The sequence below is a fragment of the Hemitrygon akajei genome, unplaced genomic scaffold, assembly GCF_048418815.1.
Source record: "Hemitrygon akajei unplaced genomic scaffold, sHemAka1.3 Scf000096, whole genome shotgun sequence".
Taxonomy (NCBI): domain Eukaryota; kingdom Metazoa; phylum Chordata; class Chondrichthyes; order Myliobatiformes; family Dasyatidae; genus Hemitrygon; species Hemitrygon akajei.
Window position 1 is genome coordinate 2,226,119 of NW_027331982.1, and position 15,941 is coordinate 2,242,059.

At 45.6% G+C, this 15,941-nt stretch overlaps 1 protein-coding gene across 4 annotated transcripts in view; it reads right to left on the reverse strand.

Annotated features, from left to right (window-relative positions):
* Window positions 1-810: 810 nt before the first annotated feature.
* Window positions 811-15,941, reverse strand: part of LOC140723007 (NACHT, LRR and PYD domains-containing protein 3-like) — a 53,453-nt gene continuing 38,322 nt past the window's right edge. For 3 of the 4 annotated variants that reach the window (XM_073037633.1, XM_073037634.1, XM_073037635.1), the window contains exons 4-12: window positions 13,855-14,130; window positions 13,125-13,297; window positions 10,613-10,784; window positions 10,450-10,515; window positions 4,661-6,398; window positions 3,594-3,680; window positions 2,049-2,219; window positions 1,726-1,893; window positions 811-1,563 (exon numbers count right to left, since the gene is read on the reverse strand). In XM_073037633.1, the coding sequence (XP_072893734.1) occupies window positions 1,473-1,563; window positions 1,726-1,893; window positions 2,049-2,219; window positions 3,594-3,680; window positions 4,661-6,398; window positions 10,450-10,515; window positions 10,613-10,784; window positions 13,125-13,297; window positions 13,855-14,130 (2,942 nt within the window). In that variant the 3' untranslated portion in view covers window positions 811-1,472. The remainder of the gene's footprint in view (window positions 1,564-1,725; window positions 1,894-2,048; window positions 2,220-3,593; window positions 3,681-4,660; window positions 6,399-10,449; window positions 10,516-10,612; window positions 10,785-13,124; window positions 13,298-13,854; window positions 14,131-15,941) is intronic. The other variant, XM_073037636.1, reaches the window with a different exon arrangement.

Consider the following 15,941-nt stretch of genomic DNA (forward strand, 5'->3'; position numbering starts at 1 on the left):
GGAGTGTGTGATGGGACGGTGTGGAGGGAGATTCACTCTGTGTCTGACCCTGGGAGTGTGTGATGGGACGCTGTGGAGGGAGATTCACTCTGTGTCTGACGCTGAGAGTGTGTGATGGGACGGTGTGGAGGGAGATTCAGTCTGTGTCTGGCTTCGGGAGTGTGTTATGGGACAGTGTGGATGGAGATTTTCTCTGAGTCTGACCCCGGGAGTGTGTGATGGGACTGTGAGGAGGGAGATTCTCTCTATGTCTGACCCCGGGAGTGTGTGATGGGTCTGTGAGGAGGGAGATTCACTCTGTGTCTGACGGTGCGAGTGTGTGATGGGACGGTGTGGAGGGAGATTCACTCTGTGTCTGACCCTGGGAGTGTGTGATGGGACGGGGCGGAGGGAGATTCACTCTGTGTCTGACCCCGGGAGTGTGTGATGGGACAGTGTGGAGGGAGATTCACTCTGTGTCTGAACCCGGGAGTGGGTGATGGGACGGCGTGGAGGGAGATTCACTCTGTGTCTGAACCCGGGAGTGTGTAATGGAATGATGTGGCTCAATGCCGGTATTCCTCCCCCCATCCCTATTGTACTCGGGACCCAAGTGAAATCACGTCTGACATTGCAGTCGATTTTAACTGTCTGCGGGGGCAATCGGGCACGATGGGGTTAGGGTGGAGATGCGATCTTGGGCACACAGACTCTGAGACGCTGCTGGACCAGTGTGATGAGCTCAGACCCGTTAGTGCAGTTCACCGTGGGCGGGGGGGGGGGGGGGATGGCAGCAGTAAACCCAGGTCACTGTTTCTCCTTTCATGTGACTCGAGTCTGACAGCGGTTTATTGATTCATCATGACAAGTATAAATTAAACAATGTGTGAGCTGCTGACGTGCGGGAATAAATAAGCTGCTCCCGACTCACTCACAGTCACACACAATTAACTGACCGGCGACAACGAGTGACCGGTTGAATAATCAGTCCCGTTTCTCACCGTCACTCTGCATCGGGGAACCGATGATTATAAAATCACACTTCAGGGCCGTGTCCGAGATCGCTGCAGATCCAGGGTCACTGCCGAGGGTTTGTCAATTTAACATCATTATATCGGCCAGACTGCCGAATGCACCGTCCTCAGCAAAGGGAGCAAAAGGATTCTCTCCCAGAATAATCCCACCCCGGGATACCCGTGTCCCACCTGAGCCCCGTCCCCGGTCTCTTTTTGTCTGTGTAATTCCCCGGGGTCTCACGTGGGGGAGTCTTGAACCCGCACATCTGGCGGAAGCTGGTGCTGGACCGGAGGAGATTATACATAAGTACAGGAGAACAACACACAGCACGAGACAGGAGCCAGTTCCGTTAAAACCGTTGGGAATCACACCTGGAGCGCGGCCATTAAATGTAAGGGCGGGAGTTAAAATGGAGGGTGTGGAATCTGTCAAAATGTCCCCATCCTGCGGGCGGGGATGTTCGCACATTCAGATGTTCACAGATCCACTACTATCAGTCCGGGTCTGAGTCCCCGCAGAGAACTCAGTTTATTCCCCTCGGTCTCACTGAACTGATTCCAGTGCAGCCTGAAACAGATGGAGGAATAAAGATGAAATAAACAGATTACACAACAGTGTCAGTCACAGGGGACCGGGGTTTATGTTTCAACAACACTCAGACAAATATCACCAGAAAACCCGCGGATCCACTGATATTTTATCACATTGAACATTAACACAAACACTCACCCGATCCACGCCAGACTCGGGAGGGTCACTATGAGGTGGCGGAGAGCGGGGACAGATCGGTCTGTCAGAGAGTTTGATCCCAGGTTCAGCCACGTCAGTGATGGTTTTGTACTGAGAACGGAGACGAGATCCTCGACACCAGAATCTGTGAGACCGACACTCCCCAGACTGGAGACGAGAGAGAGTGAGGGTGAAGGACACAGAGAGACAGGAGACGGTACAAATCCCCAGTGTTTATCAGCAACACTATTACTGATCACATTAATGTTCAGTGTCAGACACCCAGTGACTGTAAACACAATCTCCCACAGTCTGGTACTCACCGCAGTGTCTGTATTTTACACTCTGGGTTCCTCAGAGCCGCAGACACAAGTTTCACTCCTGAATCTCCCAGTTTATTATCACTAAGGTACAGCTCCGTCAGTGATGGGATTGTACTGAGAGCGGAGGCGAGATCCTCGGCACCAGAATCTGTGAGACCGACACGGGTCAGCCTGGAGATGAGAGAGAGTGAGGGTGAAGGACACAGAGAGACAGGAGACAGTACAAATCCCCAGTGTTTATCAGAAACACAATTACTGATGTTTTTTTCTTCAGCACGGCTGCACAAGTCGGCCAGTGAGAACAGCGAGAAGAGTTTAAAAGGAAGACAGATTTACAGAGCGAGCGTCAGAAGAGCGGGAGACAGAGTAGGAAGGCTTTGGTTCAACGGGGCTTCGGCGATAAAGGGTCGAGGTGAGATAGGTTATCTGTTTACAATACAGACAGAGAGTATGTGTGTGAGGTTGGTTGTCTCTACTTAGTGTCAGATGTGGGAGATCCGTCGTCTTTGTGATTATTATTAATGACCTAGATGAGGCAGTGGAGGGATGGTTTAGTAAGTTTGCTGATGACACAAAGGTTAGTGGGCATTGTGGATAGTGTGGAAGGCTGTTAGAGGTTTCAATGCGACATTGATAGAATGCATAACTGGGCTGAGAAGTGGCAGATGGAGTTCAACCCAGATAAATGTGAGTTGGTTAATTTTGATAGGTTAAATGTGATGGCAGAATGTAGTATTAATGGTAAAACTTGGCAGCATGGAGGATCAGAGGGATCTTGGGGTCCGAGTCCATTGGACACCCAAAGCTGCTGCGCATATTTACTCTGTAGTTAAGAAGGCATACGGTGTATTGGCCTTAATTAATCGTGGGATTGAATTTAAGAGCCGAGAGGTAATGTTACAGCTATATAGGACCTTGCTCGGACCGCACTTGGAATGCTGTGCTCAGTTCTGGTCGCCTCACTATAGGAGGGACATGGAAAACATAGAAAGGGTGCAGAGGAGATTTACAAGGATGTTGCCTGGTTTGGGGAGCACGCCTTATGAGAATACCTTGAGTGAACTCGGCCTTTTCTTTTGGAGGAACGGAGGATGAGAAGTGACCTGACAGAGGTGTACAAGATCATGAGTGGCATTGAATGTGTGGATAGTCAGAGGCTTTTCCCGAGGGCTGAAATGGCTAGCATGAGAGGGCATGTTTTTAGGTGCTTGGAAGTAGGTACAGAGGAGATATCAGGGGTAAGTTTTGTTTTACACGGAGACTATTTAGTACGTGGAATGGGCTGTCAGCAGCGGTGGTGGAGACGGAAACCATAGAGTCTTTAAGAGACTCATGGATGGCTACATGGAGCTCAGAAAAATAGAGGGCTATGGGTAATGCTTAGGTATTTCTATGGTAGGGACATGTTTGGCACTGCTTTGTGGGCCGAAGGGCCTGTATTGTGCTGTCTGTTTCCTATGTTTATTTGTTTCTACTGATCACATTAATGTTCAGTGTCAGACACCCAGTGACTGTAAACACAATCTCCCACAGTCTGTTATTTACCACAGTTTCTGTATTTTACACTCCGGGTTCCTCAGAGCCGCAGACACCAGTTTCACTCCTGAATCTCCCAGGTCATTCCACCCAAGTCTAAACACAAACAGACAGATTGATGAACAAAGTGATTCAAACCGTGGGTCTGGGGGAATTTCTCTCACTCGGATATTTCAGGAAACATTAAACCCTTCAGTAAATCACTGATCCGAGTTCCCATCACTGTCAATGTCCCTCACTGCCCAGCTCCAGCGTATTTACCGAATGCCAGTAATTTAGTCCCACAGTGAGAAAGATTTGTAAATGGGAAAGTGTTAATGGGAGATATTGGAAGTGATCCCACCTGAGGGAAAGGGATAGGAAGACAGATCCTGCAGGAGGAAAGTGATTGAGGAAGAGAGATCCCACAGGAGGATGGAGGAGGGGTCCCAATAGAGGAAGGAGGATGGGGATGAGAGGTTCCACAGCAGGGAAACAATAATCCTACAGGATGAGATGATCCAAAAACAGATTGTACAGGAGGGGTTGGTCTGAACTGAGGCCCACAATCGGGAGAGGAGATGCGCCCATGGGGTCTGGGTATCTGGTAGTGAGCAAACTCACACAGGTGGACTGATGGTGATAGTCACACACGGGGAAGGGCAGGGGAGGACAATCTCACAATGGTATTTCTTTCCTTCTCACTGGGACAGTCTGCTGACGGTCTCTTGTCCCTCACCGGGAAGGGGATGTGAATCTCTGACCCACCTGCTGCAGTCAGTGTCGGTCTGGGTGTCAGTAACAGTGAGAAGGAACATTGTCAATGGACGTGTCACAGGCAGCGAGAAACACGGCCATTCCTGTGATTTACTACCATTAAACCAGTGGCCGTTGTTCGCTGATCTGATGAAATCTCCAACATCCCTTCACAAGGACCCCCGGACCCTCCCATCATTGGGGAATTACTGACTGACCCCGTGGGCATTTGTCACAGTTCTTGGCAATCTGATTTACTACAGTTTTACCCAAAAAACTTTACATTGAAATAACACAATGGAACAGATTCACAGTTCAGAGTGAGAGATAAATCAAGTTACCTCAACTCCAGGCACTTGTGCAGCCCGGGTCCCAGCCGCTGGATTCCTTCACACTGAATGTGGCAGTTGTCCAGGTCGAGGTGTTTTATTGTATCACAGAATCCGATGATATGAGACAGGACCGCGCAGTCAATCGGGGTCAGTGTGATTCCACTGAATGGAAACGTTTCCACAGACCCCAGTGCGGCCTGAGCCAGCCCATGATTCTGAGACTCAAACAGGTAGTGCAATGTGTTCAGGAGGCTCCTTTTACCAGCTTCATTCCTCGTGTTTCCACTCTGGCGTTTAACCTCCACCTTCACCCAGTCAATCACCCGGCAGGTTGTTTGATGAGGAAATGGACCCAGAAACTCCTCCAGGCCCCGAGCTGTCATTGGGGAGGAGAGACCAGCAACAAAACGGAGAAATACCTCAAATCGCCCATCTGTCGTGTTGTGGGCTTCAGTGAGGAATATCAGGATATCCCCAGGATGTGGATTCAGGAATTGTGCGACTGCAGCTACAAACTCTTGGATGGTGAGGTGTGGGAATGTGTACACCACGCTCCGGGCAGAATCCTCTCTCTCCAAAAGCTCCATCAGGAACCCGGACAGGAACTGAGAAGGCTGCAGATTGTACTTGATCAAATCTCCATCTGTAAACACAATCTTCTTCTCGGACACTCCTCTGAAGGCCATTTGACCAACCCTGAGTAACACATCACGGGGCTTCTCAATCTCACGGCCGTGGTTTTTCAGGATGTTGTAAATATAGTAGGAGTACAGTTGGGTGATGGTCTTGGGAACTCGCTGTGGGTCCCTGACTCTTTGTGTGAAGAAGGGGCCCAGTGTCAGAGCAAGGATCCAGCAGTAGGAGGGGTTGTAGCTCATGGTGTACAGGATCTCGTTCTCTTCCACGTGTTTGATAACAGCTGCTGCCATCGTATGATCTTCAAAATACCTGATGAAATATTCCTTCCATTCCTCACCAACAAATCCAAGAATTTCAGCCCAGACACTAATCCGAGCCTTTTCCAATAAATGTAATGCAGTGGGACGGGTGGTCACCAGCACTGAACACCCTGGGAGCAGCTTGTGCTGGATTAAACTGTACACAATGTCAGACACCTTGCACTTGAATTCAGGATCTGTGCATGTGGTCGGAGGTTCTGTGTCTCTCCGACTATCAGAAAAATCAATTTTGTCATTGAATGTATCCAAACCATCGAATATAAATAGCAATCCCTCTGGGTTCTTCCAGACCTCTCTCAGGATATTCCCAAAGTAAGGATACTGATCCAGAATCAGTTCCTTCAGGTTTATTCTACAGTTAATTGTGTTTAAATCCCGGAATTTGAAACTGAAGACAAACTGGAATTGTTGGTATATTTTCCCCGTGGCCCAGTCATAAACAATCTTTTGCACCATTGTTGTTTTCCCGATCCCCGGGACCCCAGCTACTGCTGCCGAACTCCCAGATTTGGATTTACTCCGGGAAAAGCTGCTCTGGAACAACTGATCAGTCCGGATTTTTTCCAGCTTTCGGCGGAGATGTTCCTCTCTCAATTCTTCGTGTTCTCTGCCTCTTGCCTGCAGCTCGTGTTCCACCAGTCTCCGATCTCGAACAGTAGAAATGACCGTGAGCTCAGCGTATCGATCAACCAGATGGAAAACCTTCACCTTCTCTGTCATCAGGATCGTGTTCACTCTCAGTGTTTCAGTTTGTGCCCGCAGAGACTCCTTGTGTTTCTGTTGAACATCTTCCACGGGAACAGAGAACATTGTCGCAATATTAAATAGCTCAACTGACAAAGAATATTATAACTGCATTTCAGCATTCAGTGTTTCAGATTACATGAATTAATTCAATGCTTCCATGGATATTAGGACAGAAAGTAAAATTCTGTTCACAGTCACTGGAATTGACAGCGATGGATGTCTCAGAAAATGTCCAATACTCATATTCTGATACTAGTTATTTGTGAAGGTGAACATTCCCCTGATATCCTATTCCAATCCTGACTGCACTCCGTTACAACAACATTTCACTATATTTAAAGCATTGTTTGCCTCATTAACAGAGGATGTTAATGTTGATCTTGTGTGGAACTATGGAGAGCAGGACACTGTGCATTTTGGCCAATCTGCACACTGGGGAGTCACAGATGTCCACTGCTCTTGCATCACAACAGGAGCAGAATACGCGGGAAATACTCAAGTCGGGCAGCATCTGGGAGAGAATCACAGTGAAATTGCGGATCGATAACCCATCAGAACAACAAGAATGAAAATGGGTAGTTTTCAGTCTCAGTGATGGAGGAGTGGAGGAAAGATGGAAAGGAATCTCCGTGAATGGCAGAGACAATAAGCGTCTCAGTGGTGTACATCGTGTACGTGGAGAGGGTCTTGGCAACTGCTACTGCTACTGATCAGTCTGGCAGGTGGAGTGTGGGGCTCTGTATTATGATGCCTCCACCTATCAGAGTCGACCATGGATGTTGTGGCCCAGATGACTAGATACTCAAGCCAGGACACTCTTCCATTGGTTAACTTCCTTCTCCTATGATAGTTTCTTCATTTTTATGGATTCTGCTTTCATTTCCATTCAGTGATGTGTACCCTTTATCAGAATTGCATATGCTTGTATGGAGTGCTGAATCCTCCTTGCGTTGATGACAATATATCCTTAGGGCTAGTTGTGGATTTCAGTTAGGCCACACTTGGTTCTGGTCGCCTCACTATAGGAAGGATGTTGAAGCATTGAAAAAGGTATAGAGGAGATTTACCAGGATGCTGCCTGGTTTTGAGAGTATGAATTATGATCAGAGATTAAGGGAGCTAGGGCTTTACTCTTTGGAGAGGAGGAGAATGAGAGGAGACATGATAGAGGTGTACAAGGTATTAAGAGGAATAGATAGAGTGGATAGCCGGCTCCTCTTCCCCAGGGCACAACTGCACAGTACAAGAGGACATAGTTTTAAGGTAAGGTGAGGGAAGTTCAAAGGGGATATTGGAGGAAGTTTTTTTACGCAGAGAGTGGTTGGTGCGTGGAATGCACTGCCTGAGTCAGTGGTGGAGGCAGATACACCGGTGAAGTTTAAGAGAGTACTAGACAGGTATATGGAGGAATTTAATGTGGGGCGTTATATGGGAGGTAGGGTTTGAGGGTCGGCACAACATTGTGGGCTGAAGGGCCTGTAATGTGCTGTACTATTCTACGTTCCATGTTCTATGAGTATTTAACCTGGAACTAATATATTGATGCAGCTACAGAGAAGGCACAACAGTGGCTTTATTTCATCAGGATTTTCCAACATCACTCAACTATTTCTACAGATATAACTTGCAAAGCATTGTAACTGGTTGCATCACCGTCTGGTTCATGGAGACTACTGTACAGGATCGGAGTAAGGCGCACACTCAATGATTCAGGAACAACTTCTCCTCTGCCATTCAGTCTCTGAATGGACATTGAACCCGTCGATAGTGACTGACTAATCTCTTTTTTATTTCTATTTCTACACAACTTGTTTAATATTTTATAGAATCACACAGATATGCATAGCTATATATGCTATATATGGTTTCTTTGGAAATTAGTTCCAGTATTTGAATTAATAGTTTTAGCTTTACTGATGCAAGAACAACTAATTTCCAATCATCCCTGTATAGCTGTGTCAAAGTATAATTTGTTTATTTTTTTCTGATTTTTGTCCGTTTCAGTAAATTAGAAAGCAGGTTTACAAGTCACTCTGGAATACGCCTACATTTATTTTTGTAACAGTGGTTGGTCCTCTGTGGTTGTTAATAGGGCGATTATTGTACGCCAATGCTTCATCAGATGTTGTAGAAATTTCACAAAGATTGGTTGCATCTTATATATATTAGGAACTTCTCTTAAACACACGAGGGGCAGAATCAGGCAACACACACAAAATGCTGGTGGAACACAGCAGGCCAGGCAGCATCTATAGGAAGAAGCACTGTCGACGTTTCGGGCCGAGTCCTTTCATCTGGACTGTCTCAGAATCAAATCGTTTTTGATAGACAATATAATATTGAAAGATTTCTGCTTTCCCCAGGGCATGCTATAGAATTACATAATCTATTAGCAGTTGTTCCTTAAATCTGTTCATACCCACACTGTATTCTTACTGCTCTTCTGTTTGTCTATTGTGGTTATCTAAGTGAGTGGTAATTAGTTAGGGGATGCACGATGTTACAATTATACATACATACATACATATATTTTTTTTGATTTATTATTAAGAAACCAATAATAACATAGTAGATGACCTTTCAATAGTCTTATAAATGCAGAATTAAAGATGTCCTTGAGGCTGTTGCTTCATGCCTTCAGCCTTTTATATCTTCTGCCCCATGGGAATATGACAGAGAGAATGTTTGTGGTGGGTTAGGGTTCAGCAGTGAGGCTTTGGCATGGGGGGGGGGGGAAGTAGCGTCTTGCAAACTTGAATGAGTTCTTCCAGGAGGTGACAAAGGTGCTGAATGAAGTTACACATGGATATTGTCTGCTTGGATATTAGTTGGGTGTTTGACAAGATCCCACATGGGAGGCTCATGCAGAAAATTAACATGCTTGAGAACTGTGTGAATTGTCCTGGCTGCCAGGGACCCACACTGGGAGAAATTTCTTTCACTGGCTGGTGGTGAATCTGTGAAATTATTGTCATAGACAGCTGAGGAAGACAAGTCATTGGGTATATTTAAAATGCAGGTCGATATGTTCCTGATTAGGAAGAGTGTCAATGTTTACTGGGATAATGGAATAGAGAGGAATTGAAGAGAAAATTCACTGAGCCGAAAGGCTTAATTCTGCTCCTAGATCTTTTGGTTTTAGGGAGCATCTGGAGTATTGTATTCACTTCTGATTGTCCAGCTCTTGGAAGGATTGGAGAGGGTGCAGGACAGGTTCATCAGGGTATTGCCTGGGTTCGGTGGCATGTGCTACAAGTAGAGTAACTTGATAGGCTTGGTTTGTTTACTCTGGAGTTAGAATAGAAATCTGACAGGTGTACGAGTTTGAGAGATACAAATTTAGGTACACAGCCTGTATTTTTTTTTCACATATGACTGGTGTCTAGTACCAGAGGTCATTTGGCGAGGGTGCGATGGGGTAAATTTACAGCACGTTGGTAGAGTTTTCACATGGTGGTGGGTGCCTGGAAATTATTGCCTGCGTCATGTTGGATGCAACTATGATATAGATTCTCCTAGATATACACATGAATTGTGCAGTAAATGCAAGGGTATGGTCAATAATATAACAGAGGATGCCAAAGTATTTTTTTTCTTTCCCAGATATGTAAAGAGTAAAAGAAACTGAGAGAGTCGATATCGGAGTGCTGAAAAATGATGTTGTAGATGTAGTAATGGGTGAAAAGGAAATGGCAGACACACTCTGTAGAAGTCATTAGGGGAATTACAAAATGTAAAGAGCATCAGCAGACACAATTGAGTGTAGCTGTTGTTATGAAGGACAAGGAGCTATGGAATCTGACAGGTCTGAAGGTAGAAAAGTCATCTCAGCTGGAGGATAAAGTGTATCAGGAGCCTGCCTAGGGTGTGTGGGCATTCCTTGAACATTAGAAACTGGAGTGAAGGGTTCAGCACACCCAACAGCTGGATTGATAGAAAAATACAATGTAGAATATTCAGGCTGCAGCGAGAGATTCTCTGAATCTCTCCAGACATCAGCGAATAATTATTGGTGAATTTTGATTCCCAGGTTCCACCAAGTCACAGTCAAACATTTGAGATCTGGTTTGAACTGAGCATTTCATCACTCACCTATCAGATGAGAGGGTAACTCTGATAACCCTTGGGCGATATTCATATATTCCTGTGGATCAGGACCTGTTTAAATCAAAAAAATTCCGTGAAAACAGAACTAAAATAATTAAACCTGATTATTTCAATGTGCCTTTGTGTTCAGTGCGTGGTTTTAACGTACTTCGTTCCTGTATTTCCTTCAGTATTCTGTCCAACTTTGGTAACTCAGTCCTCCATGTCACAAAGGATTCCCACATCGCCCTCCGGGCCCGGGAGCCTTTGCCCATCACCAAACTGAGGAAGAGTCTGGAACTCTGTGTCCGGTTTCCCTTCTCTGTCAGTTCAGTGACTTTCTACAAAAGGAAAACAATGAATTTATTGTGGAGCAGACAGACAGACATGGAGAATGTGCAGGAAAGTATCTGTTCATGGCCCCAGTAGCTTCAGAACAGATGCAGTCACTGGGCTGTTGCCTCATCCTCCCTGGGTTCAGTCATTAACAGAGAAACAGTAACTGAAGGAAATTCTCAATCAATTTTGTGAAAGCATAAGATTTTACTGACGCCTTGTGGTAGATGCAATGTTATTAATTTACTTGTCCATCAATGTGCAACATTACATCAAAAATATGCGACAACAAGAACGGAAGAGGGGGAGAGTGAGAGGCAAAAAAATGGATGGCAGGCATCACTGAATTGTGGCAAAATGAAGATCCTTGTTGGGTGCTTACATCTATGGATAAATACTTAATCAAAAGGATAGGCAGGTGGGTGAAAGGGTCGGCTTGACTCCTTTCTCGTAGAAAAATAGAAGTCCTTATAAAGAAGTGATATTGGATTGGACGATGTAGATGTTAAGAAATTGCACAGGACAAATTACCCTGACGGAACAGTAACCAAGGATGTGGGCTACAAATTCCTGTGGGAGAGAGAAGAGGCATGTAACGAGGACAACGTTACAATAGTCATGGGGCATTTCGATGTGCAGGTAGCTTTGGAAAATCAGATCAGTGCTGAATCCCAAGTGAGGGAATTTATAGAATGCCTATGAGATGGCTTTTGAGAGAAGACTATGGTTGAGTCCACCATAGGAAAGGCGGATCTGGATTCGGTGTTGTGTATTGCACCAGATTTGATTAGGAAGCTTAAGGTAAATATACCCTTAAGAAGCAGTGTTCATAAAATAGAAATGGAGGGAGGAGGTAGTTAGATGCATCTGTATTACAGTGGAATAAAGGAATTACAGAGGCACGAGAGAGGAGCTGGGCAAAAATAAATTGGAAGATGACACTAGCAGAGGCAACAGCAAAGCAGGAGAGGAGTAGATGAAGATTCAGGGAGCGATTCGGAAGGCGTCGGTAGAGGTAGATAATCCCAAATATGAAAAATTATACCAGAGGGAGGATGATCAACCGTGGCTGATGAGGAAGTCAATGCAGCACAAAAACAAAGGAGAGGGCATAGAATATAGCAAAATATAGAGGAAAGCTGGAGGACGGGAAGCTTTTACTAACCAGCAGAAAACAACTAAAATGCCGTACGTGGAGAGAATATGAAATGTGAAGGTAGACTAGCTAATAACGTAAAATGGTTCACCAAAAGGTTTGTCTGATATATATAATCTTTTAAGACAACCTTTTGATTTTTGGGGCAATAAGATATCAGCTTTACGTGCGGTGGTTCATGTCTAACCAATCTTAAAGTTTTTCCAGGAAAATTCATGAATCCAAGGAAGTGGGTGTTTTCTCTATGGAATTTAGCACGACATTTGACAAGGTACTGCATAAGAGGGTGGGCAAGAATGTTCAGTTGTTCAGCATTCAAGGTAAAATGGTAATTTGAATTTGACATTGGCTATTTGCAAGAAGACAGAGAGTGGTTATAGACTGTTGAATCTCTGACTGGGAATTTTTAACTCGTGCGGTGCCACAGGGATCGGTGCTGGGTCCGTTGTTGTTTGTCATCTGCATCACCGATCTGGATGAAAATGTGGTTAATTGGATCAGCAAATTTACAGATGACACTAAGACAGGGGACGTGTAGAGGAGAGAGAGGAAGACGACCAAAGCTTGCAGTGGTGTCTAAACCAGCTGAGATATCGGCTGGAAAATGACGGATGCAATTTAATGCAGACAAGTGCGACGTGTTGCACTTTGGAATGACCAAGCAGGGTCGAACTTATACAGTGACCGGTTGGGCACTGAGGAGTGTGGTAGAGCAAAGTGATCAGGAAATACAGGTCCATAATTCATTAAAAGTGGCAGAAAAGATAGATAGATCGGAAAGAAAGTATTTGGCACACTAGCCTTCATAAATGATAATATTGAGTACAGGAGATGAGATATGATGTTGAACGTGTATAAAACGTCGGTGAGGCCTAGTTTTCAGTATTGTGTGCAGATGCGATCACCTACTTAGAGGACAGATGCAAAGAAGGTTGGAAGAGGACAGATGCAAAGAAGGTTGGAAGAGGACAGATGCAAAGAAGGTTGGAAGAGGACAGAGAAAAGGAGACACTGAACCTCTAGTTCCCAGTGCTCCCCACCTTAACAGCTGAAACCAGATCTGCGAGAGACAATCAGAGATCAAAGTCTCCATTGCCATGTAGAATGCCTAGAACGTGCAGGAGATTAATATCGATCACTATTCCCTCTGATACCAGCAGTTCGGTGACAATACACTAAATACACTCACCTCATTTTCTTCTCTACTGAAATGTCCCTCCTTTGTCAACATCCAACCGAGTCTTTCAACCTTTTCTTCAATTGCTTGTTCCAGTCTGTCCCTGTAGAACTTTGTCAGTTGGTACAGTCGATATTCCTCCCCCTCTGCTAGGAGGTTGGAGACTGTAAACTCTGGCTCTGTGAATATAAAAAGAGAATGTATTCACAAACTCAAATATCGCTCGTCTCCCCCATTCTCACCCTACTTGACAAACCAGTCATGTCTTGAACCTCAGTGTTCACCTGCTTTCAGCTGGAATCACGGATTTTGCCCTAATCTCCAACACTGGTCTTAAAACCGACCCAAGAATGCTCTGGGCATGACGTTACCAGAAGGACCACATTCACTAGAAATCTGTCTCTCCCACCATCCCACCCACTCACCAATTTCTGCTTAAGAGGGGCAATAAATTTTGCGACTGTCAATGATAGTCACTTCCCAGAGATACTTTCTCCATCCTGGCGAATACATTTCCCATAACTCATATACTGGAAATACTCTCTTATCCTGCTTTTTTCGATACACATCCTGGAAATCATCAGAGCAGGTAGTACGTTTCCTGTAGTGCAGGAACGGATGCCTCACTACACCAGCACCACACCCACACATTTCCCCTCTCTGACCAACCCTCCAACAAGGAGTCACAATTACCCGCTTCCTGCCTCATTCTGCGAACACAGCACCCGCATATTTCACTCACCCACTTCCTGTTGGGGACTGGACAATTCTGTGTTTAATGAGTTTCCGAGCTGACAGGCAGTAGCCTCACTTTTGCCGGTTCCAGAGTTCTGCTCAGTGTCTTCGACGTCACTGCCTCTGGGCTGAATTTCCTCCTCCTCCTCTGCGGCCATTGGGACATTGCTCTCAACCTGACCCTGCTTTGGTACCTCGCTTCCCGTGTCCCGATCATCTTCCCTTGATGAGTTGCCTGGTAAAAACCTCTTGAGTACTTTCTGTACCCGATTTAATTTCCCACCTGAAGTAAATGATAAATAGCAGGTTTAGAGTAATTTATACTCGAACAAAGATTCATAATGGGTGGGTACAATGGAGCCCAGACTCTGGCTGACCAGATTTGGAGTGGGACTGTGCTGGTGAATGTGAACCACACTTCCTGCCAGGTGACCACTCCGATAAGCTAGTGTCTGGACACATCCACTCCCAGAAAAAGAAGTGGACAGACACAATAATACTGATCACCCACTACGCATTAGTTGAACACACTGATATCCAGCAGTAATTAATGGATAACTGGGAATACTGGGATACTGGGAATTATCACTGGGATTATTTTCCACAAACATAAATCTCCCTGGATCACAAACTGTCCGGTCACCTGTATCACTCACAGACAAGCCACTGGATTACTGATGGTCCGATCCTGCAGATCACACGTTCTCTGTTTGCTTTGTCACACACTGTCTTGTCCCCTGGGTCACAGACTGTCCATTGCCTTGATACGAACAATGTCCAGTCCCCTGGGTCACAGACTGACCACTGCCTTGAGACAAACAATGTCCAGTCCCCTGGGTCACAGACTGACCATTGCCTTGAGACGAACAATGTCCAGTCCCCTGGGTCACAGACTGACCATTGCCCTGATACGGACAATGTCCAGTCCCCTGGGTTACAGACTGACCAGTGCCTTGAGACGAACAATGTCCAGTCCCCTGGGTCACAGACTGACCATTGCCTTGAGACGAACAATGTCCAGTCCCCTGCGTCACAGACTGACCATTCCCTTGAGACGAACAATGTCCAGTCCCCTGGGTTATAGGCTGTCCATTGCCTTGAGATGAACAATGTCCAGTCCCCTGGGTCACAGACTGACCACTGCCTTGAGATGAACAATGTCCAGTCCCCTGGGTCACAGACTGACCATGGCCTTGAGATGAACAATGTCCAGTCCCCTGGGTCACAGACTGACCATTGCCTTGAGACGAACAATGTCCAGTACCCTGGGTCACAGACTGACCATTGCCTTGAGACGAACAATGTCCAGTACCCTGGGTCACAGACTGACCATTGCCTTGAAATGGACAATGTCCAGTCCCCTGGGTCACAGACTGTCCATTGCCTTGAGACGAACAATGTCCAGTCCCCTGGGTCACAGACTGACCATTGCCTTGAAATGGACAATGTCCAGTCCCCTGGGTCACAGACTGACCATTGCCTTGAGCCCATGATGCCTGGTCCCCGGGTCCCATCCCATCTCCTGAATGATGATTGTCATGTAACAACTATACAAGTCATTGGCAAAGGGAGAGTTGTGCGTGTGTTTCTAGTAGCTAAACTTAAAGACTTGCTTTTGCAGTTGCTAATCTATAGGATGGGTGTGATTCAGCTGGAAAGTGTGCAGAGGAGATTGACAAATATGTTACTGGATGGGGCTGTTTGGTTTTTGTGTTATAAGGTTCGGCTGGGATAGTTTGCCCTGGATCATGGGAGCTTGAAGGGTGACCTTACACACGTACATCAAATAATCAGGGGTGCAGATAGGGCAGATAGTCAAAGTCTTTTTCGCAGGTTCGGGGAGTCTGAGAGTCGAGGGCAGAAATTTAAAATTATGTATAAAGTAAAAATACTGGACCTTTACAAAAGGTATCCAAAGGTTGTTTAAAATGAGAAAAAGTCAATATGATTTGAGAGGAAAATATATATTTCAAACCAAAGGATAAGAACAAATGTAAAAATTCATTGTATTTCAGTCAGAGGGGTGAACCAATGGAACAGTTGTAGTGAGAATTTAAAAACATGCACCATATTGACTAGTTTTTAAAATTATTT